General features: G+C 62.4%; 2 protein-coding genes across 5 annotated transcripts in view; both read right to left on the reverse strand.

Moving 5' to 3' along the window:
* The window catches only part of IPO13 (importin 13), a 31,740-nt gene extending 15,711 nt beyond the window's left edge, over positions 1–16,029 (reverse strand). For 2 of the 3 annotated variants that reach the window (XM_084266115.1, XM_084266114.1), the window contains exons 1-4: positions 15,797–16,029; positions 5,873–6,609; positions 421–561; positions 111–252 (exon numbers count right to left, since the gene is read on the reverse strand). In XM_084266115.1, coding sequence (XP_084122241.1) covers positions 111–252; positions 421–561; positions 5,873–6,609; positions 15,797–15,865 — 1,089 coding nt within the window. In that variant the 5' untranslated portion in view covers positions 15,866–16,029. The remainder of the gene's footprint in view (positions 1–110; positions 253–420; positions 562–5,872; positions 6,610–15,796) is intronic. The other variant, XM_084266116.1, reaches the window with a different exon arrangement.
* A 336-nt stretch (positions 16,030–16,365) lies between these two features.
* Positions 16,366–22,701, reverse strand: ARTN (artemin). 2 transcript variants are annotated; one of them, XM_084266360.1, is made up of 4 exons: positions 22,563–22,701; positions 18,412–18,482; positions 18,089–18,278; positions 16,366–17,704 (listed from the first exon to the last, which is right to left on the reverse strand). In XM_084266360.1, exons 2-4 carry the CDS (start codon positions 18,475–18,477, stop codon positions 17,268–17,270), a joined length of 693 nt encoding a protein of 230 aa, XP_084122486.1. In that variant the 5' UTR covers positions 18,478–18,482; positions 22,563–22,701; the 3' UTR covers positions 16,366–17,267. The 2 variants fall into 2 exon arrangements, with proteins under 2 accessions (XP_084122486.1, XP_084122487.1); XM_084266361.1 differs by lacking the exon at positions 22,563–22,701 and having other exon boundaries at positions 18,412–18,549.
* Positions 22,702–23,976: the final 1,275 nt, after the last annotated feature.

Consider the following 23,976-nt stretch of genomic DNA (forward strand, 5'->3'; position numbering starts at 1 on the left):
ATCCCTGGGGACCAAAGGCAGCCTGGCCAGCCCCAGTCCCTGTGCATCAGTGCCTCTGGCCCTGCCTGGAGCATGGGATCTGGGCAGGCTGCCCCACCACGGCCACTGACCTGCAGCGTGTACCAAAAGGTGAGCGTCAGGGAGCTGGTAGTTTCGTTGACGGGGTAGTGCCCAGGGATGCCGGTACAGAACATGATCATGTTGACCAGGGCCAGGAAGCTCTGCCAGTGCTCCACCTGGTCCAGAAGGGCCCTGGGGAGCAGAGAGCACAGTCAGGGTGGCACCACTGCTTCGAGCCTGGCTTTTCTGCCCCAACACATATCACTGGGTGCAGGACAGGCTCTGGATGAAGCAGCACATGGGGAACAGTGGGTTACTCCAAGCTGATTCCCTCTCCTGGGGACCGTCCCCAGCACTCACCGGGAGTGGTTCTCCCCCAAGGCCACAGCGATGCGGCAGATCCCGTGCGATGTCTCCATGTCCCCACTCTGGACCGCCTGGCGCAGCTGCTCTTGGAGCCCCAGCACAGGGGGGATGAGCTTCAGGAGGGTATTCACGTATCTGCAAGCACAGCCTGAGTCAGTGCCAGGCATCACCTCACTGGCACTGGCTGCCATGGCATCCATCCCTTCCGATGCTCTCCCCAGGCTCCTGCCCAGCTTTCCCTACTGGAACGCTGCTTTCTGAAATGGGAGGTAACCAGGAGCCTTTACCACTTGCAGGAGCTCTCCTTCCAGCCCGTGGCATTGGGATGAAGGCTGTAGTCCCAAGCACTCCTGCAGTGGAGCCTCTACAAGCGAAGAGAATGGTGGAACCAGCAGCCATCGGCTCTGTGCAAATTCCCCCCCTGCCCCACGGTGCAGGCACATCTCTGCTTGCCCAAACCTGCCATGGGGCTGCCAGCAACTCCTGGCCAGCACTAAACAGTCACTGCCATGACCAGCTCCGAGCTGCAGCGCTGGTGGGGAGAAGGAATGGATGAAGGGTGGCAAGGGCAGACCCATGGGCTCTTTTCACCATGTTTGCAGCCTGTGCTTCTCAGCTCTGCAGGAGGGCAGCCAGAACTGCCAGCAGGAAGCCGTGCAGCTCTCCCGTGCCGGCACATCTAGGTTGTGCTGTCTGCCTGGGATGAAGTGGGCAGCCACCCTTGGGGGCTCCGGTGCAGGGAGGATGCTGGCCACATGGCACATCCCCTGGGCTCCCCACCCTCCCGGGCTGCTGCAAGCCTTGCACAGCACAGCTCTCCCACATCACATCACGCACATCAGCCTCCCCTCCGTGCTGCCTGTAAGTGATGGTAACCAAGGCAACGAGAAGGAGGCAGCCAAGGTGAAACGCAGCCCAGGGCCCCTGGAGAGAGGCCGTGCTGGAGGCTGATGAGCAGCCCACCATTCCCTTGCCCACCGAGGCATGTTATCCAGAGCTGCAGCTACTCCATGCGCTCCTTGCCCTTCCTGCCCCGCTGCATGTGGGTGCGTGGGTCAAGGATGGCTGGAGCAAGACTCACATGTGATGCTCACACTCCTGTGCCCACCACGGGGAAGAGATGTGAGCGCTGACAGCAGGACAGACACACATCCACCCTGGAGCAGCACGGCTGCCCAGCACGCCCACAGCTCTCCCTGTGGCAGGTGTAAGAGCAAACAGAGCTGGCAGAACCACCAGTGCAGGGAGAGAGACACTGTGGTGGCTGCTTCTAGGTCTGGGTCAGCAGGAGAAAACAAAGGGAAGAAGGAATCTCCACCTCAGCATCTCTGTGTGCTGTTGGGGGTTGTTCCCCCTGTCCTTTGTCCCTCTCCACCAGGGGAAATCACACTGCAAAGGGGACAGGTAGTTGAAGGTGAACCACTTTCAAGTCTCTGGTGCCCTGTGAGTGATGCCCACAGCAGTGTGGGAGGACTGTGATACTGGAGAAATTGGGAATTCACCAGTTTTTCTCCCAGGGGACTGATGCTGCTGTCAGGGTCAGCCCAAGAGAGGTGACAAAAAGGCACAAGGGACCTTCTACTGCTCCAGAATAGGGCTAAGCCATTTCCCTTCTGCAGCACTGGACCCACCTTACCTTAAAGATATTGTCATAACTTAAGGATCTTGCTTCTGGCGGTTACCGTGCAACACTCAGAGTGTGGATGCCTAGGCCTGAGCTCTGGACTCTGTGACAGCCAACAGAACCACCTGGATTTGCTTCCATCTTGCAACTCATCCCATGTCAGCAAAGACTTCTAGAAAAGGTTGGGTGGACCATGTCCTGAGCACCACCTCACTCTGCTCATTGCACATGCAGACATAAGAAGGGAGACTCCTTCTCTAGGTTAGTTGTTTTAACCAAAAGCCGTGGCCAAGTCAGCCAGAGCAGGGCTCCTCTCCTCCACACCCAGGAGCATGGAGCCCCAGGCCACCCCATCGAATTGATGCTTCTTCCCAGCCCTAAGCAACCAGCCAGTGCCTGCTGGCCCTGCTGCCAGCCACCGCTTCCCACCCATGGCACCCAAGTGCCCAACACCATCCCAGCCCAGCAATCTGTCTCCAGCAGCTGAAGACTTGGGAAGCCTGTGGAAGTGTACGAACGTGGCAGCCATTCGGTGATGGCTCCCTGTGTATTCTCCTGCAGTGATTTGTTCAGCTCTCCTGGGCAGGATTTGCTATTTTGGGATTTAGCACCTGATTCAATTTTTCTTCTGTGAGTTTGCCTGGTCCCTTCTCAAAGCTCAATGAACTGCAGCATCCACTGCTCCCTCTGCAGTGTCAGCATCACCTCTGCTCTTCCCATGACCCTCCCCAAACCACACCACAGTGCAGGGGACACCCTGCAGAAGGGAAGTACAGGCAGCTCACATGGGACAATCTCATCCCTCCTAATCTAAAATCTGAGTGATGTCCTGATGGGAAAAAAAACCAAACAAAAAAACCCCAACCTGTTTCTAATGAAGCTCTTGGAAAGCTCTTCCAGTGCAATTCCTCTGCAGGGACTCAGCACCAGGTGCCAAGACCAGGAACGGGTAGGCTGGACACCAAACAATCCTACCCAGACACCTGCGGTCCTGCCAGCTCCACCACTGCAGCAACACCCCGCTGCTCTCAGAGAGGTGGCTCAGTGTCCAACGCCCACACTCTGTAACTCCCACCATGGGCACACAGCACGTGGAGGTCCCTCTGCCCCCTGACACTACCCACCAGGCTGCAGGAGCACGGCCAAGCACTGTGTGCCAGCTCTGCCCCTGCAGCACGTGCTGCCGAGCGCTCTGACCCGCTTAGCCGGCAGATAATCCTCAAACAAGACAGAAAATCCAGCCTGAGCCTCCTCTGCAAATGACACGCAACACTATCTCCAGTCCTGGCCAAGCCTCCAAGGTTTTTTCCTCAGGAACGCCGTATACTAACAGAGGAGTGGCGTCCAGACTCCAGCACTGGCCAAAACAACCCCTCCTCCAGGTGCAAAGGGCTCCCCCACCCCAGGAGGTAAGGAGATCAAACACTTTGCACCTACAGATCTCTGCTGCATCATCTCTAGTAACACCTGGGAGGCAGGACAGCCACCCGCTGCTGCTCACAGCAGGGAAATGGAAGCTGCTGGTACAAGCGACTTACCCAAGAGTGAGGCACCTTCTTGCCCATGAGGTCCCACCTGCCCTTCACCTGGACACAGCAGCAGCCAGCTGCTCCTGGGGTAAGGAGCTGCAGCGTGAGGGATGCCTTGCAAGGTGATGCTCCCCTGGGAAGATAACCCCCAGGCTACCCAACCCTCAGTGGTAGAAGCCAAGCTTACAGGCCACTGAACCTTCTGCTGATGGAAGAAGCACACGGTTGCTTGAGCACCACTGTCAGTGAAGCCAGCTGGGAGAGGGCAAGGAGGAACGATACAGGGTCCATAACACCCGGGGGAACCCATGGGAAAGTGGGGAGCTCCGAGACCAACCCTCTCACAGAGCGATGCCCTACAAAACTCCAGTGAGGACCATTTCTGCAGCCCAGCACCGAGGCTGCTCCCAGCCTGCAGCCAAAGGCAGCAAGGAGCCAGGCCCCTGCGGAAACAAAGGCGAGAGACCGGGGAGGAAAAGAGCAGCTGAAAAGCAGCAGGGATCTCCCAGACTCTCGAGAAAAGAGACAGAAAGGTCAGGAGACTCCCTGGGGGCTTGGGTAAGAGCTGGATCGGCAGCAGCTGAGTAACAAAGCCAGAGGGGCGGGACAGCTGACACCAGGGGAAGCGGGAGGAGGGATGCAGGATGGAGGACACAAGGAACAAAGGGCTGGGAGGTGGTGGCTCTGAGCTGCACCACTCCCGATGCTACTGCACATCTCAGCACCCAGCACAGTCCCGCTCCTCTCTGGATCAGCCGACACCACACGACGCCTGGCAGGGCGGCCCTGTGACAATGGCACCGCTGTCCCCACGGCCCAGGAGTGGGGGCTGTGCCAGGCTCACACACACTGGGAAGCCTTTCAGTCCAGCTGCCCGCCCTGTCCTGGCCACTGCCCGCTCGCTGTCGGACAGGAGGGAGCTGTGCTGTGGCAGATGATGCTTCCAGGGAGAAGGATGAAGAGCAAGTGTCGGTGATGCTGTAAGGGAGCAGCCAGGATGGCAGGACCAAACGGCCAGAAACTCATGGCAGAGTCAGCCACGATTCTCACCAAAATCATCTTTGAAAGCTCAACAGAAAGCTTGGGGTTTTAGTGCAGCTGAAGGACAGCGCTGCAGAGCCAGGTTCCTGCCCACGGGTGGGGACTCACAGCCAAGGGACTTCTGAGACTCAAGAGAAACTGGAAAGAAGAATGCAGAGCTCAGCCTTTTGGAACTGCAAGTGACCTTCCCTCACCTTCTCATTTTCTGTGCCAGTCCTGCTACAAGGGCTTGGGTTGGCCCACAGCCTTTGCCCAGTACAAGGAAAAGCTGCCTGTGGTCATCTTCTGAACGCTAGCAAACGAGGCAAGCCCTCCCCGTGCCCAGCAATGCATTAGAATCCTCCCGGGTCCCTTTGCACACCAGGGCTTGCAGTCCCCAGACACAACCCCTCTGTCATCGAGGAGTCAGGGTCCCCTCAAGCTGGGGCCATGCTGGATGCCCCTACTCTGAAGCCAAAGGAAAGACCTGGGCTCACAATTGCAGTGGCAGCAGCATCCACAGCTGCTGGAGCTTGCGTGATGCATAGGGATGCACAGCAGCAGCAGCTCAGCCTTCAAGGAAACCCTCCTCTTCAGGGGAAGGTTGCTAAGCAGCCAGGAGGGGATGTGGCCACGGAATCGGAGGAGATGTACTTTCCTTTCTGTGGGCTTCTGTCTGGACAACAGACGAGCTCAGAGCCTCGCAGTGCAGCCCTGGCAGGACCTGCCCCAGCCCAGCCGACCTGTTCAGCTGCTCCAGGGGCAACCACGGCACAAAGAAAGGGCAAGTCCTCTGCTGGCACAAGCTTTCAGAGCCAGGAGGAGGGAGAAGACACACAGGTCTGGTTTTATTATCTCTACATTAAATCAGCTTCTTGGGTGGACCAGCAGCATGAAGCAGAGGAGGGTTTCTGTGCTCCCCCTGGCCAGAACCAGGTAACTGCTCCCTGGTCAGGCACTGCAGTATCTGGAATGAGGAGCCAGAAGGGAGCATCCTCCTCTGCCTGAGAGCAGGAGGCTGGCAATGGGCTGTGGCTGCTGAAGACTATGCAGTCCCCACAAGTCAACTGCGATGCAATGAGTTCCAGGACCAACCATGTAAAACCAGAAGCCTTTAGCTCCATTTACTATCTCCCACTCCCAAACCCCAGCATCACCTCCAGGACTGATGTAGTTAGGAGAAAAGCCTGAGGTTTTTCCTCCCCCCCTCCTCTGTTCCCCCATCAATGCCCAAAAGCACCAACCTGCAGCGCACGGGAGAGGCCTCCCTTACCTCTGGGCATCGGGCTGGGAAATGGCATTGACAACAGCCTCCACTGCTGTGTCGAAGAGCTCTGGGTCCTGCAGAGAGGTGAAAGCTGCCTGGATCAGGTTCTCGCAGTCCATCAGCGGAATCTCCAGCTGCACCCAGCTGGAGAAGCACTTCAACACCTTCTGCTTGATGAAACCTGGGGAGTCCTGCTGCTGCAGCAGCTGCTCCAGCAAAGGGAAGACGGAGCCGCACTCCTGCGCCAGGACACTGCGTACCTGGCCCTTGCGGTACTGCGGCAGGCGGCTGGTCTGGAACTCCTCGGGCAGCACCGTCAGCAGCTCCAGCAGCGCCAGGCACCGCGCTCGCCCGTCCACGTTGGAGTCCTCCGCCTGGAACATGCGCACCATGTCTGCCACGGCGCAGGGCCAGGCCTCCGGCATCATGCTGAGGGCCAGGGAGGCCAGCGCCACACATAGCCGGGTCAGCACGATCTTGGAGCCGCTGGCAAAGCGGGTGATGTGGGTGAAGAGCTGAGACTTGAGGCTTTCGTACTGGTCAGCTGGGATGTCGTTCCAGTAACGGGAAATTTTGATGTGGAGAGCACTGGCACCGAAGTACTGGATCTCGGGCACCTTGTCCATGTTGAGAAGCAGCCAGCTGAAGTGCCATGCCTGGGGGGAGACCTGTGCCTGCATCAGCCATTTCTGAGCCAAGTTCTTGTTCTCGATGTTTGGGTCGTAATACAGTTGATGGAGAGCCTGGAAGAGAGGAGGAAGCATCCTAAAGCAGCCAAGGAGCACAGCTGCTGCTGGGTCCCAACAGGGAGGTGAAGGCTCACCAGGAGCATTGACCAGGACAGAGCCCACCAGCCTGGCAAAACCAGTCCCCCTGCCCATGTCAGCCTGCATTAGCTGACCTCCCTCCTTGGACTCTCAGCAAAGCAAGAGCCATCTCGTGACAGGGAAGGACATGCAAAGCATTCTTCCTCTCTGCCTCTCACACAGCACTCTGGAAATTTCCTTAGCTGCCTCCCATGCTCACCTTCACACACACTGAACCTGCCTGTGGGGCTGAGCACAGGACCCCTCTGCAAGGGGCTGTAAGGGACATGGCACACCAGCACTCCTGCCTTCCACCTGCACCCACCCTCGGAAAGATGCTGTGGATGCACCGGCTCTCAGGAAGCATGTGCAGCCCCAAGCTCATGTCCAGGAGCCCAAGGAATGCAAGAGCCACTGCAGGTGTTTCCACTTGCCAGGCTGTACAGAGAGAGCCCTGGAAGCCCACATCTGTTAAACTCAGGGATTAATTCCTCTGTGGAGTCCCCCTAAAGCTTTCCCAGGTGCCCAGTTACAGCTGCATCAGGAGAGCCAAGATCCAACCTTGCTCTGCCACCACAGTCCGGGACCGTTCACTCTGTCTCTCCGTGTGGAGAAGGGGAACATCACTTACCTGCTCTGACAGCTTTGGGGGATCTAGTTATCGCTTTGCAGAGCTCAGAGCCCCATGAACAGCCTCACACAGGCTGCAAGGCTTGATCTGCAGAGGAATATCACACAGTTCTTAAGCCCAACAGTAATTAGTTACTTATCCTGAGTAGGTGTAACTGGTAGCCAGCGATGCCCTCGCACACAGAGGGGATGAGTAACTACCTTCTGCCTGAACTCCGTCTTCCAGCAGTGAGGTTTTCTGCCAGTCACTGACTGCATACAGCGAGAGCAAGGAAGAACAGTGGCATTTGTCAGGCTCCCAGGCACCCGTCACACCCCACCGTCAAATTGGAGGATGGTTCCAGCAGGTGCAGAGGATTTTTTTGTGTCCCCATCCTGGCTCCAAGTCTTAAATATCCTCCTCCTCCCCCCTATAAAGCTCTATGAAATTCTTGTCTGGTTCTTGTACTCAGGAGAGGATTTAAACCCTATTTTTAAGCACGGCGAGCTGGCAGCCTGGGGCACGGGAACAAGCTTCCCGAGCAAGCGCTTGTGCCTCCCGCTGCTTCCCAGCACAAGACCAAAGAGCAGGACAAAATGGCAGGAACCTTACAGAGATGGCATTGCCCAGGCCATCATCTGAGTTGGAAACGCCTCTGTTGGAGGACTTGGTGGCAAGGGGAAATGAGGATAACCTCCTTGTGAGGAAGAAAGAGGTTATGAAGCACATTGTCAGAGACAGAGCCAGCCGACACAGGCTGCAGAGGGATAGGCATCTGTCCCACTAAAAGATGTATCCTGACACAGAAAAGGTTAACCCTAGATAAGCAGGACATGGGGAAAGAGAAACCTGTCCTGACAGAGCGGGCAAGGGGTGCCCAGGAGTTACCAGCAGCTACCCAAAAACCTTGCTCTGCCCTGGCATCTCAAGGGCAGCAAGCACTGACATCCCCTCCCATCATCCCAACAATTCACTACTGAGTGATGGCTGCAGATGTGCTAAAAGCTCAACCCCTCCTGGAGTGGGAAGCTGGCTCCTACCCCTGCTCCTTCGCTGATGACTGAGTCATCCTGCAGCAGAGCTGGAGCTCCCAACCATCTCCTCCATTACCGGCTCAGTCTCTTACGTGCTCTCAGCAGAGCTTGCTGCTAATTTTCTTTCTAAAAGAAATCTCACTTGAGATTCCCAGTGTTGGAGACTGCCCACTCGTCTCCTCCCCTGCTCATGGGGCGCCCTGACAAGGTGCAGAGGCCGGCAGCGGTTCCCTCTGCCTGCCCCCCAGCCAGGGACCCCTCCCCACCTCCTCCCAGACTCTCCATTTACACTCCCACACATTCCCCAATTAATTGATTTCTTCTATTTTGATTACTCTTCCCGCTAACACTTAGAAAACCAGGGGGGAGGGGGAGATATATATATTATGAGGCACAAGCTGCACCTGCCCCAGGAGCCCCTGCCTCTAATCCAATGTGAGGCTTGTAAAGCACAGACCACGCTGGGTGTGGAGGACAGACCAGGACTCCAGTACTGGGTTTCCAACCCACAAGCTCCCCAGCCACTCACCTCCACTTGTTTCAGGGCTACTTCATGGTGGGGAAATGTGCAGGGGTAGCAGAGCACCAAACACAGCCCCAGCACACTGAAGCGAGCCCCCAGAGCGATGCAAGCCCTACACAGTGCCATGGGTGATGGGGAAGGTGGCAGGCAGCAGGGCAGGGGTTGGCATATGCAGCCAGCGCGCTGGGAAGAAGCTGTGGGCTCACCCTCCCACCTGGCTGAGACCTGATCCTGCCATCACCTCCAAGCAAGCGGATCCTGGAGCTTTTGTGGGATCACCAGTATGAAGGGAGAGGAGAGAGCAGAGGGCAGAGCACAGCATGAGGCTGAGGTGTGAGCATCCTGCATGCAGCCCCTGCACAGGCACCCTGAGACTGGTGCTGTCTAAGCCAAAAAACCCAACTGCTGCATCATAATGATGGCAAAGAGGGAGCATTTGCACAGATGCCCCCCCTTGATGCTCAGGCTGGGGAGATTTCACCACCACTGCATTAGAGGCACGGTGAGCAATGAGGTCATGAGACCCCTTCCCAAGCTGGGTCAGCTTTCCAGCCACAGATGGCTTTCCCACCACCACCATCTCACCCACACCCCTCATGCTCCAGCCACCCTGCCGTGGTACCCACTGTCACCAGTGAGCCCTCCAGAGAGGCATCCATCGCCCAGCAACACCACCCCAGAGCCCTGCTCCTCCCACAGGGAACCCCCGCTGCTCAGAACCTTGGGGAGAGAGGGTAAGGGGTGAGATGACAAAGTCTAATGACTACAGTAAGTTACTCAGTGGGTGGAAACAGAGCTGATGCCGAAGAGTCATGCTGCAAGCTGCTGGAAGTCAGATGAATACTCTGGCAAAACGTGGCTGCTTGCCTTCTCACCCGGCTTCCCCAAGCACGCTGCTGGGGAGGGGACTGGCCATGGTAGCTCCTGGCCATAGCTCCACTGTTCCTGCCTGCATGCAGCATGGCAGGTAGTGAGGCAAGGCAGCCCGTGCCCCAGGGCTGTCAACAGTACACCGCCCCCACCCTCCCTGGTGCTCTACACAACACAGACCTTTCCAGAGGGCCTCCAAAGATGGAACCATCAGCACTGGAACCATTGTAGCCCAGCTCAAAGCAGCAATGAACCCCCTAGGAGAAAACCAGGCTCTTTCCCAAGCCTACCACGTACGTCATCCGAGAACCACCCTCTGCTGAGAGCAGCTCAGGAGGCTGCGGGGCACCATGTCCTGCTGAAGGACACCTAAGCACCCAGCACAGTCCTCCCCAGTAAGGGAAGGCACCATCCTCATCCCAGAGGCAGGCACCGGCTGTTGTCGGACCTTTGACACCACCACGCCAGCCAACATGCTCCTGCCCATCAGGAAGCACTGGAGATGCTGAGGAGAACTCATTAGTACCAGGAAGGAGAAGCAGAAGGCATGAAATCAGGTGGTGACATCTAACAGGGAGGCTTTGTGCGTTCTGATTTGGATGGGTGGCTGCCACCAGACCTGCCTCCTCTGCAATCAGATCTGTAATGTGAGAGCTGGTAAACAGCCCAGCTGTCAGCCCTGCCCTTTGGCCAGGGAAGGAGCTTTCCCCAACATCAGCTCTGCTCGGTTGAAAATAAGTCAAACTTGTTATGGAGGCTCTTCCCTGCCCCAAAAAGCTGTCCCCAAAAAGTCTCAGTTCGGCTGGGGATACTGGAGTGCTATCAGCTGTCCAAGAGAGCCTGGAGATGCCTTGGGGCAGGAGAGCCTGGCCAAACAGGACAGAGGTCCTACACAGGTCACATTGGAGAGTGGGAGAGGGACCAATCCAAGGACACTTGCTGCCCAGCAAAGGTCTGATCTTACCCTGCAGTCTGGTATCACAGGGAGAAAGGAGTCACTACGAGCCCAGCATCTCCCAGCCTGCAGGCCCCAGAGGTTCTACAGGGACCCTCGTGCCAGCAGCCCCCGCCTCCCTAACTGCCTAAATCCATTAAGACAGGGCTCCCAGCAGAGACATTTGTGTCCATGCCATTTGTGGGGCACTACACAGAGCCCCAGACGTGCACGAACACGCTGCCTGCTGTTGCTGGGGGGTTCCATGGGGAGATGGGTCCCCTCTGGGGGCCAGCCTGCTTGAGCTAATGAAGGTAACGATGGGCACAGCTCTGAGATCTGCAACCCAGCAGGGAGAACAGCAACCTGCAAAACACATTCCTGTTCCGCTCCTTGCCCCACGCCCACAGCTGCAGCGTGCTGGGGACAGCAGCGGCCATGGCCCTTGGTCAGCCACCAGCCTTCTTCCAGCAGGAGCCCCGGGGACATGTGCCGCTGCCGTTCCTCGCCGTCCTTTCTAGCTGAACGCACTCGCACCGCCAGCGCTCCAGGCCTGCCACAGCACAGCCATTACCACAGCTCTGCCAAGCAAGAGGAACGTCGCCCCTGCCTCCCCCCGCCCTGCGCAGCAGCCGTCCTCCCCCTGTCCTCCCCCTGCCACGGCAGGGGAAGCTGAGCAGCCAGCATCCCCGGGAAGCCGGCAGCCTGCCGGAGCGCCGAGGACAGCAAATGGATGCACAATGAAGCCGTGCGTGTGCCGCCAGGCGTGCCGCTCCTGCTCAAGGCACCCACACTTCACCAGCAGTCCCAAGCCATGCTTTTGTCTCCCAGCTCCTATGAAGAGGAGCTGCCACTTCACGCCCCTCTTTGAGCCCAGCATGCCCACACCAAGCCCTGAGCTGTCCAGAACGGGCTGCAGCCCAGATGTGGGTCAGCATCCCTGTGCTGCTTTGCTTCCAGCAGCCCGCTGCAGAGAATGGCATGGTGCTCAGCAGGGACAGGGGCTGTAGGAGACACGTGCTCTCAGCAGTGGTGGCTGGGGGCTGGCACAAGCAACAGGTGAGCAGGACCAAAGAGGACCCCTGGGAGCACAGAGCCCAGGGCGAGTTACCAGGGTGACCCAAACACCTCCGCTCACCATCTTGTGTTTGTACCCATCCATTCAGTGAACAAGCCTGCTGTTTCAAGAAGAATCCCCACTGGCACCCAGGTGCCAATCTCACCCATGCCTGTTCCAGAAGATGTCAGAGTTGACAGGAGGCTCCAATGATGACCCTCCTCGTAGGGTCATCACCACCACGCCACAGGAAGGAGCAAGGTATTCAGCCAAGGTTGGCTCTGGGAGGAATCTGCTTTTGCAGTGGAGATCTGCTTAGATGCTAAACAAGGCAACTCCTCGCTTCTGTCAATTCTGCAAGAACCTTGCCCTCCTGAGGCCCCTAACTTACCATCCCCAGCACAGCTGCCACATCTTGCCTATGTGGGCTGCCTCTAAGGAAGAGGTTGCCAAGCCACTGCCAATGGTACACCCAAGACAGGAGATGCCATTCCCCATCCTGATGTATCCATAATTCTCTTGATCAGGTTTCTGAAGACAAGCAATAACCTTTTTCTGAAGAAAGCAGATGCACTTGGGTTTCTCCTCCCCATCCTCCTGGGTGGAAAGCAGCCCCAGCAGCTGCCACATCCCCGAGGCTCAGCATCTCCAAGAAGCAGTGATCAAAGCCACCCCTTTCCCATCACAGTAGGCTCCGGATGTCAGCTCCATGACACACCGCCTACCCATCCTGCCAGAGAGGCTCCGTGCATTCATCAGGCATCTCCAGAGAGGCACACGGCAATCTGGAAGGCCTGAGATGCCAGACTGCTAATGTGCTGGGGGAAAGACGTCAATGAATATTACAAACACCCCAGAGGACGAGAGGCAGGCTGGGGGAGGAAAGACCTGGAAGGAGTGACACAAAAAAAGAGAGAGCAAGAGCAGGCAGTTGGGAAATTCATGGAGGAATGGCACTGCCTTCTTTCTCACCTCAAAAAGGGGCAGATTCAACTGCACTGAGGGTCTCGTGCTCCTCTTCTCCTGTCAAACAGCACATTGTTAGGTGCTGGTACCCCTGACCCACAGGACACCAAAAATACAAGGCACAAGTGGTCCTGCTTGTGCACTGCTCCTCCGAGACAGACGCAGCCAGCATGGATCAAGCCTCTGCCATCCATCTTCACCAGAGCAGGGCTCATGCCGCAGCAGGAACATCACCTCCCCAGGGCAGCGTCACCCCATCACCAGGCAGTCAGTCATGCCAGGGCCCCCTTGGGCCCACAGAAGCGCACACAGGTCACAAAACAGACTGCACCGTTTAGGCACGGGGAGGCTGAGCATCCTTGCAGCCCAAAGCCCTCGGCTTGCCCAGCCTTCCCTTTCCTCCAACCCCTCCAGAGCCCTGTCCCGCAGCATGTGCAGGGGAAGCAGAGCCAGCGCAGAGCTGCCGGCTGCCCAGCAGGTCCAGGCAGCACGGCCATGCCAGCCTGCTCCAGCCCTGCTGAAGCCAGAGCAGCATCTAGGTCAGGCTCGGAAGAAAACACAAAGCGACCGAGCAGCCCCCAGCTGAGACCGGGGCCGCTGACACAGTAACCGTACTGCAGTGGCTCAGCCCCAGCACAGCCCTGCTCCTGCCCTGTGTCACAGCAGAGAGCTGCCTATGGAAAAATGGAGCAAAAAAGATACGGGGAGCAACTTTCAGATGGCTCTTGAGGTGCAGTCCCTGAACCTGACACCTCCTTGGGAAGGGAGGGAGCTGCCAGCTTCTGGCTGGCAAAGGGCAGCAGGGGACCAGCCTGTAGCATCCACACCCTTGTGCCTCCCTGCATCCACTGGTCACAGCTGGAGGGATCTCACCGTCTCTCTCTGGCACAGGTCATGCTGGATAAACACAGCAGTCACCCTCTTCGGCTGCACAGGCACCCAGAGCCCTACACAACTCCAGGGGCATTTGCCCAGCCCATCGCACAATAAATACCAGCGAGGGGTACAGAAGGGTCTTCACGGGATGTGAATCTTCTCAATGAAAAACAGCAGAAGAGTATTACAGGCACAGTCTCACCAAAGACTTCCCTGGCTACAACTGCCACACATGATGACTTCCACTGCAGGTGACCTGGCGAGGCTCCTTACGCTGTTTCCAACCCCAGCACTTCCCACCGACTCAGAGCGGAGTCAAACCCGACTTCAATCAGTATTCAGCATTATTAACAGAGCCACGCACAGAACCTGACAGGCGGAAGAGCCCAGGCCAGTAGAAGCATCATTTATCTGCCAGCATCACCTCTGACAAAGCAGCTCTACCCACCTGCCTCCCACCAGCCCAGCCCCCAGCAAAGCCCACCTTTCCTTTGCTTTGTACCAGAAACAGCCCTCCCTTGAAAAGACAGACACAGGAGGGCTCCGAGCTGCCGAACTTCGGAGGTTTTTCTGATCCCACCCCACATTTCTTCCCTTGGGCAAGGATCTGCCACCTCAGCCCCTCACCACAGACCTCAGCCGCATCTTCAGAGGACACCATGGAGATGGCAAAGGCTGCAGGAACTGGGAGAAGCCAGGCAGGCTGGGGGAGGGGAGCCAAAGCATCCTAGAGGGCATCTTTGCCTCCTTCCAGGCAGCATGAGACTAAATCCAGAGCAACATGGTGAGGGTGAGCTGCCTGTCAGCACAGCCCAACCTCACCCAGCCAGGCCTGGGCACCCCCCACCCTGGCACTGCCCACCCTTCCCGGGCAAGTGTGTGCTTTATTGTTGGTGCAAACAAAGGAGCAGTTTGTGTCTGCCAAAAAGAAAGGAAGTCGGAGGCAAAATCATCCAGCAGCCCTGGATATATGCAGATTAAGCTGCAGAAGGTTGCATTAATGTAGCATTTTCCAGACATCAGTTAATCCCCCCGGCCGTGCTCTGTCTCTGCCTCCCTAGCAGAGGTGGTCTGTCTCACCTGCTGCCACAAAGGCAGCCAGTGCCCGCTTACAAACCAGACACCCCTGACCCGACACCTCCCACGAGGCCGGGCAAGCTGGGGAGGGACAGGTGTGAAGCACAAGCTGTGTGCCCACCAGCACGCCTGTGGGCATCGCTTTGGCAAGGACCCTGCTCTATTCTTATTGAGGCGAAACGAGGACACTGGGATTCCCACCAGCTGTCTGGGGACTGGTCTATGAATCGATGGGCTGTGGGTCTTGGAGCGGATGCCTGGCTATAGGGCGAGTGGCAGAGAGCAGTGGTCCCTTGCTGTTTGCCCTTCAGGCATGCATCCTCTGCTGCCCTGCCCCCATCACCTCCACGATGGCCCAAGGGACGGGCTTTGCTCAGCTGCCTCTCCCAGAGCGAGCCAGGGTGCCCTGCTCCATCGCCGTGATGAACCCCGGCTCATACGGGGTCTGGTCGGAGCAGCAGCGCTGTGATGCTGGCAGCCCTCGGTCTGCCGCGGCCATTCCCTGGATCCCGGGTTTCGGGAATCACAGCCTCCCTCCTCTTGCCCTGCAGCCGCTTAGGAGGACCTCGAGCATCAGCAGGACCACTGGGGCTGGATGAGTCCGGGCTTACGAGAGGCATCACTGGCCCATCCGCCCTCCGAAGGCTTTGCCCAACCGCGATTCCCAATTCCCGGCACCTGGCAAGACCCCGGGTGCCCTCCCTTACCCCTGACTAACGGAGGCACCGATACTACCGGGGGCAAGCGGGACCAGACCCGCGGGCTCCCCCGGGCCGGCGCTGCGACACGGCGACCCAGAGGACGCCGGTCGGAGACACAACTCCTCCCTTCTGCTCCCATTTCTGCTACATCATTTTCCCTCCCCGGGCTGCCCCGGTGCCCAGGAGCCGGCGGCTCCACCTCCCGCGCTCCGCACCGGACCCCCCGGGCGCGCAGGCGGGTCCCCGCCGCCCCCGCTGCGGGCAAGGCGGGCAGCACGGTGGGCTCGCCGCCCCGCCGCCCTCCCCGGGCCCGGCACCGCCGAGCAGGTACCCCCCCCACCCCCTTTCCCCGGCTCTGGCCCCGCCGAGCCGCAGCCCCCGCACCCCCGCGGCAGCATCAGCATCCCGCAGGCGCGTCCCCCCCCGCCCCGCCAACGCCGCGGGTGGGCTGGGTGGGTCCGGGGCCGCTCGCTCACCTTCTCCACGTTCTCCACGGTGAAGTCGAGGCCCTGCGGCGGCGGCGGCGCCTCCGCCCTCCGCTCCATGACTGCGGCGGCGCTTAGGAGGCGGCGGCGGGCGGGCGACAGCGGCGGCGCACGGGCAGCCGCATCGCGGCGGGACCCGCCTCCCCGCCCCAACGAGGGCGGCGGCACCGGGGCGGCGCGGTGCGGTGCGGTACGGTGCGGCGGCCAGCGGCGGTGGGGTCGGACCGGCCGCTCCCGCTCCCCCGCCCCCGGGACGCCCCGCGCAGCACCGCCGCCCCGCTCCGCTCCGGCACCGCCTCGCCCCGCAGGCGCGGCCGGGCAGCCCCGGGACCTGCCGCGGCGCCGCGCCGCACGCCGGGAGCCGTAGTCCCGGGCCCCCGCGCGTCCCCTGCCGGGCGGCGGCACCCAGCGCAGCCCCTGCGCGCCACGCGTGGGGCGGGTAGCGCCGGCTGGAGCCCCGCTCCGCACCCCCGCCAGCCCCGGGGGGCAAACGCGCCGGGCACCCGCGTCCCCCCGTATCCGCCCCCCCCACCCCGATGACGGGCACACGCTGGGGTGGGACACGCAGCCCATCGCTTTATTGCTACAGGAAAAGGCGACTGTACAAAAATAGAGTTTATCCCTCAAATTTTACAAATAATAGAAAAAAGGGGGCTGGGGACACGGGGCGCCGGGGCCGGGGCGCTACCCGGGGCTTCACAGCAGCGCCGGGGTTAAATGACCCCCCCGGCCCCCGGGAGCCCAAAGTCATAAATAGGAGCTGCCGCTCGAGAACAATAAATAAATAATTTAGAGTAATAAATAGTTTAGTGCCGCAGCACCGCAGGAGGAGGCTGCCGTCCCCCCGGAGTGGGGCAGGGGTCCGGTGGGTGCCCGTGCCCCGCCGCCCTGCAGAGCATGGGGACTGCTGCCAGCCCGGGGGCAGGTCCCCCACCCTGCACTGGTGTGGTTTGGCCCTGCCGCACCCCCGCCCTCAGAGACCCTCCTGGCCACTGCCAGCCCCGGGGTGCCCAAGGGGACAGAGAGGTTTTGCCCCCTTTCTGTCCCACTCCAAAGCTTGGGTGACGCACGGCCCCGGCTCCCCTGAAGCAGGAGCGTGGGAGCACCAGTCCGGGCAAGGTATGTGAGAGCCAGGCGCTGCTGGTGGACACGGGGCTGGCAGACCTCTGTGAGCAGCCAGGGATGTGCCATACCCCTTCCAGCTCCTCTTCCAGGGCTGGCCCAAGTGCACCCGGGCAGGACCCCATGTAGCCGGCGGCACCAGCTGCTTGGCACTGAGCAGGAGGGGGGGCTTAGACACCCATCCCTCCCATCACGGCTCCATCTCTCCTCCTTGTGGCCACATAAAACCGGGGGCAATAGCCCATGCCAGACCCTTCCTCCGAGCACCAGTGCCACTGCGCGCAGCAAGCTGGGGTCTGCTGGCGTGCGTCGAGCTGGGGCCGAGCCGGCGGCCCCCTCCTCAGCCAATGCAGCTGCACTCGGCTGCTGAGAGCTTCTCCACTGTCTGCCACGTGTTCTGCACATCCATGAAGGAGACCGCCTCGTAACGGGTGGGCCGGCAGCAGGGGTGGCTGAGGACCCGCTCCTGCGGCCCTGGGGCGATGAGCTGCTGCCGCAGCAGGCTGCCCAGCGTCAGGTCGTAGTTGCTGCGTGCCCGGTGGCAGGACCCGCTGCAGTACTTGAAGAGCACAATCTCATCCGAGTTGAAGCCCAGGCCCAGGTCGCGCACCTTCACCATCAGGTTGCGGATGTGGCAGTTGCGCCCACGGGCTCCCCGCAAGGGTTTCCGTGTCCCCTTCTTGGCTTTGCTGGTGCCCGGTGGGGAGCGCTCAGCGCGCAGCAGCAGGTCTTCTGCCAGCTCCATGGTGCCTGGGCCACCTGTCGTCGCGTTGTCCCCTGCACAACAGAAGGGACAGCGTTGTCAGACCCCCATCTTGCTCCCTCCGGGCCTCCTGGGACCTGCCTACTGTGATTCACTGACCCCTCCTGACCACCCGCCACAGCAGTGGCTGGGTGCCCACACACTGATGGGGTGGGTGGGCACCCAGCCAAGCATCTTCTTCATCCCCGGGGCTCTGCCACCATCCTCAGTGCGAAGCACAGGGCCCCATGCATTCAACCTCCCTACGTGGCACCCATGCACAGAGGCAGCCCTGCATGGGCTGGTGGCTCCCATCCCACCTGCACCCCACGCTGACACTCAGGCTGGGGGTCCTGAGCATGATGCTGCTCCCCCACCCCGCCCCCATCCCAGGGTGGCATTCCTGCCGAAACACACACCGTACAGCTGGCTCCAGGCAGCGGCATGCGGTACCTCCACACCATCCTCCACAGCTGGGCTGGCAGTGGCCATGCTCCGCGGCGTGGGGGCTGTGTCCAGCGTCTCATTGCAGTGTGGCGTTCGCAGGGTGCCGGCAGCCAGCCCAGCCAGCAGCGAGAGGATGGCGAGGAGCCCCCACAGCATCCCCTCCTGCAACAAAGCAGAGCACAGCAAGGTGAGCCCTGACCAGGCTCCCCACACTGGGGACGAGGCTCCATGAGCTCCATGATGGGGGCAGGGATGCTGGGTCCTGGCCATGATGGCCGGACAGGCCTGGGCTCACCTTGGGCTGCAGGTGTGTGGTGGGTCCTCCAGGTCTTGGCTCTGGTGGCCCTGCTCGCTGCTCCATGCTGGCTGCAAGTGCAGAGGTGGGGGGTCAGTGCCCAGGCAGAGTGGGTGGGGTGGATATTGAGCTGGCCAGCTGGGAGCTGGACCACCTCTCCCCTGCCAAGCATGCCATCCCCTCCCTCACTCCCCAGCACCCTGAAACACCTCTTACACCCTGTGTGTGACACCCCCCTTGTCCTCTTGTCCTTTCCTGCACAGCCAAGCACCCTCACCACCTCAGGCACCCCTTCCCAGTGATTTGGCAGCTGGGGAGGCCCAACCTTTGCCCAGCACCTCTTCTCAGGAAGATGCAGCCGCCTCCTTGCACGAGTGGCCTGCGATGCCAGGCTGGGCTGTGAGGCAGCAGCTGGGGCTGGGAGTGCCGCAGGGGGGGGCCTTTCCCATGGCCCTTCCCTGGGAATGTTTTTCTTGCTTGTGGTGGGAGCCTGACCTTGGAAACTCAAAATCCATTAACGCAGGGTCCCTAGGTGCAGCCACCCCCCCGCCACCAACCCCCCTCAGTCCTGCAGTGGTTCCCCAGCCCAGTGCCTGTGCTGAGCTGGAACACGCAGCCCCAGCACAGCCCAAGCAAGAGGGGCCACAAAGGGCAGCCGGGCAAGCAGGTCCCATGGGGGCCCGACACCTCTGCTCTGTGTCCACTCTCCTGACACACACAAGGGAATCTGGTCTCCACCATGCACGGTCCCAGTGGAGTACCCACCATGGTCTCAGGGGTGCAGTGTCCCCCAGGAGGTGCAGGAGCAACTCCCAGTCTGCTGCCACACACTGCACACCCTACCCCAGCTCTCTGGGGTGCAGGGTCTTCCCTGTGCCCCAGTGTCCTGAACCAGGACCCCACAGAGGTGGCTTTCAAGTGGACTTTAACCCTCTTAGGCCTGTCTTCTGCATCGCGTCTCTCAAGACCGGACTGTGCCCTTGGAGCTCAGTGATATCCTGCAGTGGGGAGTTCTACAATCCCCTCCGTGGCTTTTCCCCAGCATGTGTTTCCACAGCACAGCTGGGATGGGACATGCTGAGGAGAGTGATCCTGGCCAAAAAATCAAGGGACATGGCTGGGCACCGCACCGCACAAGGAGACAAAATCAGTTCCCCCAGGTCACCCAGCATCTCTGGGCATGGTGTCCAAGCCCCAATTGCCACAACTGATGCCATCCTGCACTGGCCATACCATGTCAAGGGACTGTGATGGACTCTGCCATGCCTCCGGGGGCTGTGCACCAGGCAGGATGTGACCCTGGTGCAGGCAGTGCTGGCACCGGGCCCCCAGCCCCGCCAGCCACCCCAGCCTGGCCAAGCACAGCCCACGCAGCACGTTGCTCCCGTGGCGGCCCGTGGCCCCGCGCCAGCCGCTGCCGCCAGGTCATGGTTTTCCCAGGCCGGCACCCCCGGAGGGACCAGGAGAGGGTCCCCGCGCCCCGCAGGGAGGGGACGGCCCACCCCACCCCCATCGGTCTCCGCTCCCGCGGCCGACCTCCCCGCTGCGGCCCCTCGGCTCCAGCATCCCGGAGGGACGGGACGGCACTGGTCGGGATGGAGCGGGATACAGGGTAGGATGGGATGGGATGGGGAGGCGCGGGCGGTGCAATTCAGGCTTCTCCCGTCCGGCGGCAGCACGGCCCCGAGCTCTGCGGCGGGAGCGCTGCCGGCGGGACGCCGGACGAGGGCAGCCTCCCTTCGCCCCCGGGAGCACCGGAGCCGATCCTGCCAGTGCCTCCTCAGACACGGAGACCCGTCCCCAGGCGCAGGACCGCAGCCCGCGCTAGTTCTGCACCCCTGCTCGGCCCCTGCTTTCCCCCAGCGCGGAGAGGACAGAGCCAAGCTCCTGGGCACCCTACGGGGGTGCCAGACCTTCACCCCCCTCAACCCCTGATAAACCCTCAGCTCCCGCATGGGGAGGATCTGGCTAGGGTCTGCCCTTGCCACGGTTGCAAGAGTCCAGCTGGGCCATTAACAGGCACAGGAGCCTTTTCCAGGGTCAGGATCAGGCTCATCCACGTGAGGATTTGTGTGACCCCCTCCCCAGCTACATGCCCCCTCCGCCCGGGGGCTGTGCTGGGGACACAGTGCCCCGGCAAGAGCCCCGCTGCCCACGTTGCGCGCTGAGGACCGGGTGCCCCGTGGACTGCACCTGGCCCCCGGGGGAGGCAGGAGCTGCTCTCGAAGGGCATCCATGATCCAACCCCGGAGCGAGGGGCTCGGCACACGGAGGGTCTGCCTTTGGAAAGGGGCTATGCTGGGGCCTCACTCGCCACTGCTCGATGTGTCTGCCCTGCAGCCGCGGGTCCTGCCTGACATATCGGGGGGATGCCCGGAGACCACCCGCGGGCACCTGCCAGCACTACGGAGACTCAGCATCCCACCGCCCTGCCCCTGGCAGGAGGAGTGGCGGGGGATCAGAAATCAGCCCCACGTGTGACGCGAGGTTGGCACCTGCCCCGCAAAGCCGTGGGATGCCGGAGTCGGACACGTGGGGCACACGGGCGAGACCAAACTCGGTCCCAGCCCGGGGAAAGCAGAGCCGCGGGGCTCCGGGCACTCCCAGCCCGGGGCTCTCCCTCACCCACCGCCCGAGCAGCGACCTGCCCGACGTGCCCGAAGGTCCGGGACGGCAGCCCAGGGAAGAGGCGGGTGAGACCGTCCCCATGGCCCCCGGCACCCGACGCGGGGTCCCGCCTCTCCCCACCCGCGCAGGGAACCCCGTCCCCGATGCGGCCCCGGGCGCTTCCCGCCGCCGGGTCGGGATTGGCACCCCGGGAGCCGCCCGGTGGGGACCTGCCCGGGGGCGTCCCGAGCCCTCTCGCCGCCCCGCGGGTTCTGCTGGGGACGGGCGACGAAGCGGCTGCCGCCCCCAGCCCCCGTCGCAGTCCTGGTCCGAGCCGCCGCCGAGGCCCGGCGCCGCCGGCAGGCTGGGCGGGACGCTGCCGCCCGCCGCCCCAGCCCGCACTCACCGTGCCCGCGGCGGGGACCATCCCCCGGGCCGCCGCCGCCCCGCATCTCCTCCTCTCCCCGCCGCCCCCCGCCGCCCGCCGCCGCCGCGCCGGGGCGGGGCGCGGGCGGGGGCCAGCGCTGCCCCACCGGCACCAGCTCCCGCCGCTGCTCCCGCTGCCGCTCCCGTTGCCGCTCCCGGTGCGTCTTGGGGCGCGGGTCCCGGTCCTGGTGCGTCTCGGGGTGCGGTGCCGGTGCCGCCGCCGGCGGGCGGGCGCGCAGTGCGGGGCAGCGGCGGCTCCATCCCGCTCCCGCCGCCGCGGGTGTCAAATTCCAGACGCCGTCACCTGACCGGCGGGGCGGGCACCGGACCGGGACCCCGAGCCGCACCGGCACCAGGATCCCAAGCCGCACAGACATCCCGACCCGCACCCACGCTGGGATCACCCCGGGACCAAGACGGCACCGGGATCCCGACACCAGCAGGAGCCGCACCCCGACCTGCATCAGCACCGGCACCGCGCCGGGACCCCGCACCGCCTCCGAGCTCCCGCGAAGACTCGCACCCCGCCGGGAACGGGAGCCGAACCCCCGGCCACACCCGACCCCCGCCCGTGCCACCTGCCCGGACAGCCAGTCCCTCGCCCCGGGCCGGCGGACATCTCTCCGCACCGCCGGGCAGGCGGGCGGGCAGACGGACACGCGGCACGGACGGACGGACGGACGGATGCACCCCGAGCGGGACTCCCTGCCCGGACAGCCCGGCCGCAGCGCTGGCAGGACGGACACACAGAAACTCCTGGGGACGAGCTCAGCCCTTCCCGCCGCGCTCCGGGAGCAGAGCCTCACGGGGACCGCACGCCGGGCGTCGGGGGCAGAGCCCCGCGGGGCTCCCTAGCACACGGCGGGCCGCCCGGGCTCCGCGGGGACCCCACGGGGATGGGGGGAAGAAGAGCGGGGGCCACCCCGGCAGCGCCTGAGCCGCGGCGGGGCTGGCCGGCGTCCCACGCACCCCGAGCCACCGCGGGCCACCGGTGCGCCTGGCGCTCACGTCCGGCCTCGCCGGAGGAGGAGTCCGGCCTCCCTGCCCTGCCTCCCAGCCCGCCCGCGCCCCGCGGCCAGGTCCACCCCGGTGGGGCCAGCGGCCGCCAGGCTCCTTACCTCTGCCGTGTCCCTGCCTCCCTCCGCCGGGGCCGTCGCAGGCCCCGGGGACATGGGGGCCGGCTGGCGAACCGAGCCGAGCCCGTGCGAGTCCTTACGTCACCGCCCAGGGCCCTCCACGTCCATCCCGGGGCTCTCGAGTGCTCCTTGCAAACGTGCCAAATCCCAGGGCCGCCTCCGCTCGGGCCGGCTTCACACGTGCTCTCCTGGCCGGAGCCGGCCGCCGGGGCAGAGCCCAGGCCGGGCAAGCCCCCGGGGGCCGGTCCTCATGGCCCGCCGGACCCCCGGGCCCAGCCTGCGGCGGGGCCCGGAGGAGTCCGGGCGGGCTGCGCACCCCGGGATGCCGCCTGCCGTGTCATCTGCCCCGGCAGCACTTCGCCGCCTCGGTGCAACCTCCCCGGGCTTATATAACTCCCCGGCTGGAGCGGGGCCAGCGGCTCGATCGCCGGCTGTGCCGCGGCTGCACGCCGGCCCCGGGGAGCCCCGCGGGGTCTGCCCCGGCACCCGGGCCCCCCGCGTGGTGTTAACCGGTTCCCCGCCGCACGGCACCCCGCACCCCGCGGCCCCGCGGCGGGGAGCGCTGGCCGGTGTGTGCGAGCCGCCGGTCTCGTCTCATCTCGTCGGATTATCCAGCCCGGGGATGACAAGTCCTGCGTCCCTCCTGCGGCATCACCTGCCAGGGAATGTGCTGACACAGGCGGCACCAGCTAAGCTGTCCCCGCCGCTGCTAGCAGGGGCGGTGGAGGTGGCACACAGCCCGGAGCTGCCAGCGCGGGGGGATGGCTGCCTCCCCCCCATGGACAGCCCTCGGGCCTCGGAGACAGCCCCAGGTGCTTGCTCACCCCGCAGCGTGCCCCATCCCTTCCCATCCTCCCCGCGGGATGGGCTGGCTTCATGTGCGCCGAGCAGAGCTGGGAGCAGAAGTGCGCAGGGGGCTGTGTGGGCTACGGCACAGGGGCATATCCTAGGGGACCCATACAGACAGGCCCATGGTGTCCTTGTTCTCTGAAAGGGATGGTTTGTGCTTCTGTCCTCTCCTGGGGTGTCCCCTTCATGGCTGCTACTTCAGAAACCTGAGGCCTTGACTCCCTTCCCCGCCCCTGCTCCTTGTCCCAAGAGATGTGACCCTGCTGCTGCCATCAGCCTGGGGTGATCATGTCCCACCAGTGGCACCTCCTCTTCTTCGTCTCCCTGAGATCACGGTGGCACCTCCCAGCATCCTGCCTGAATCTGGGCACTGCTCCCCTTGGGCTCCCACAAGCATCAGCTGTGCCTTGGGGAGTGCTGTGTTTGGGCTGGACACCACAGGGTGCTGGGATGCAGAGCAGGGTCCCACAGGTGTCCAGACAGAAGGGTGACCTGCTCCCTGTCTGCTGCTGGCAGCGCTTGGTTTGGTGCCTCCTAAGGCACCGCC

This window comes from Gallinula chloropus, assembly GCF_964237585.1.
Source record: "Gallinula chloropus genome assembly, chromosome: 6".
In the NCBI taxonomy this organism is placed as follows: Eukaryota; Metazoa; Chordata; class Aves; order Gruiformes; family Rallidae; genus Gallinula; species Gallinula chloropus.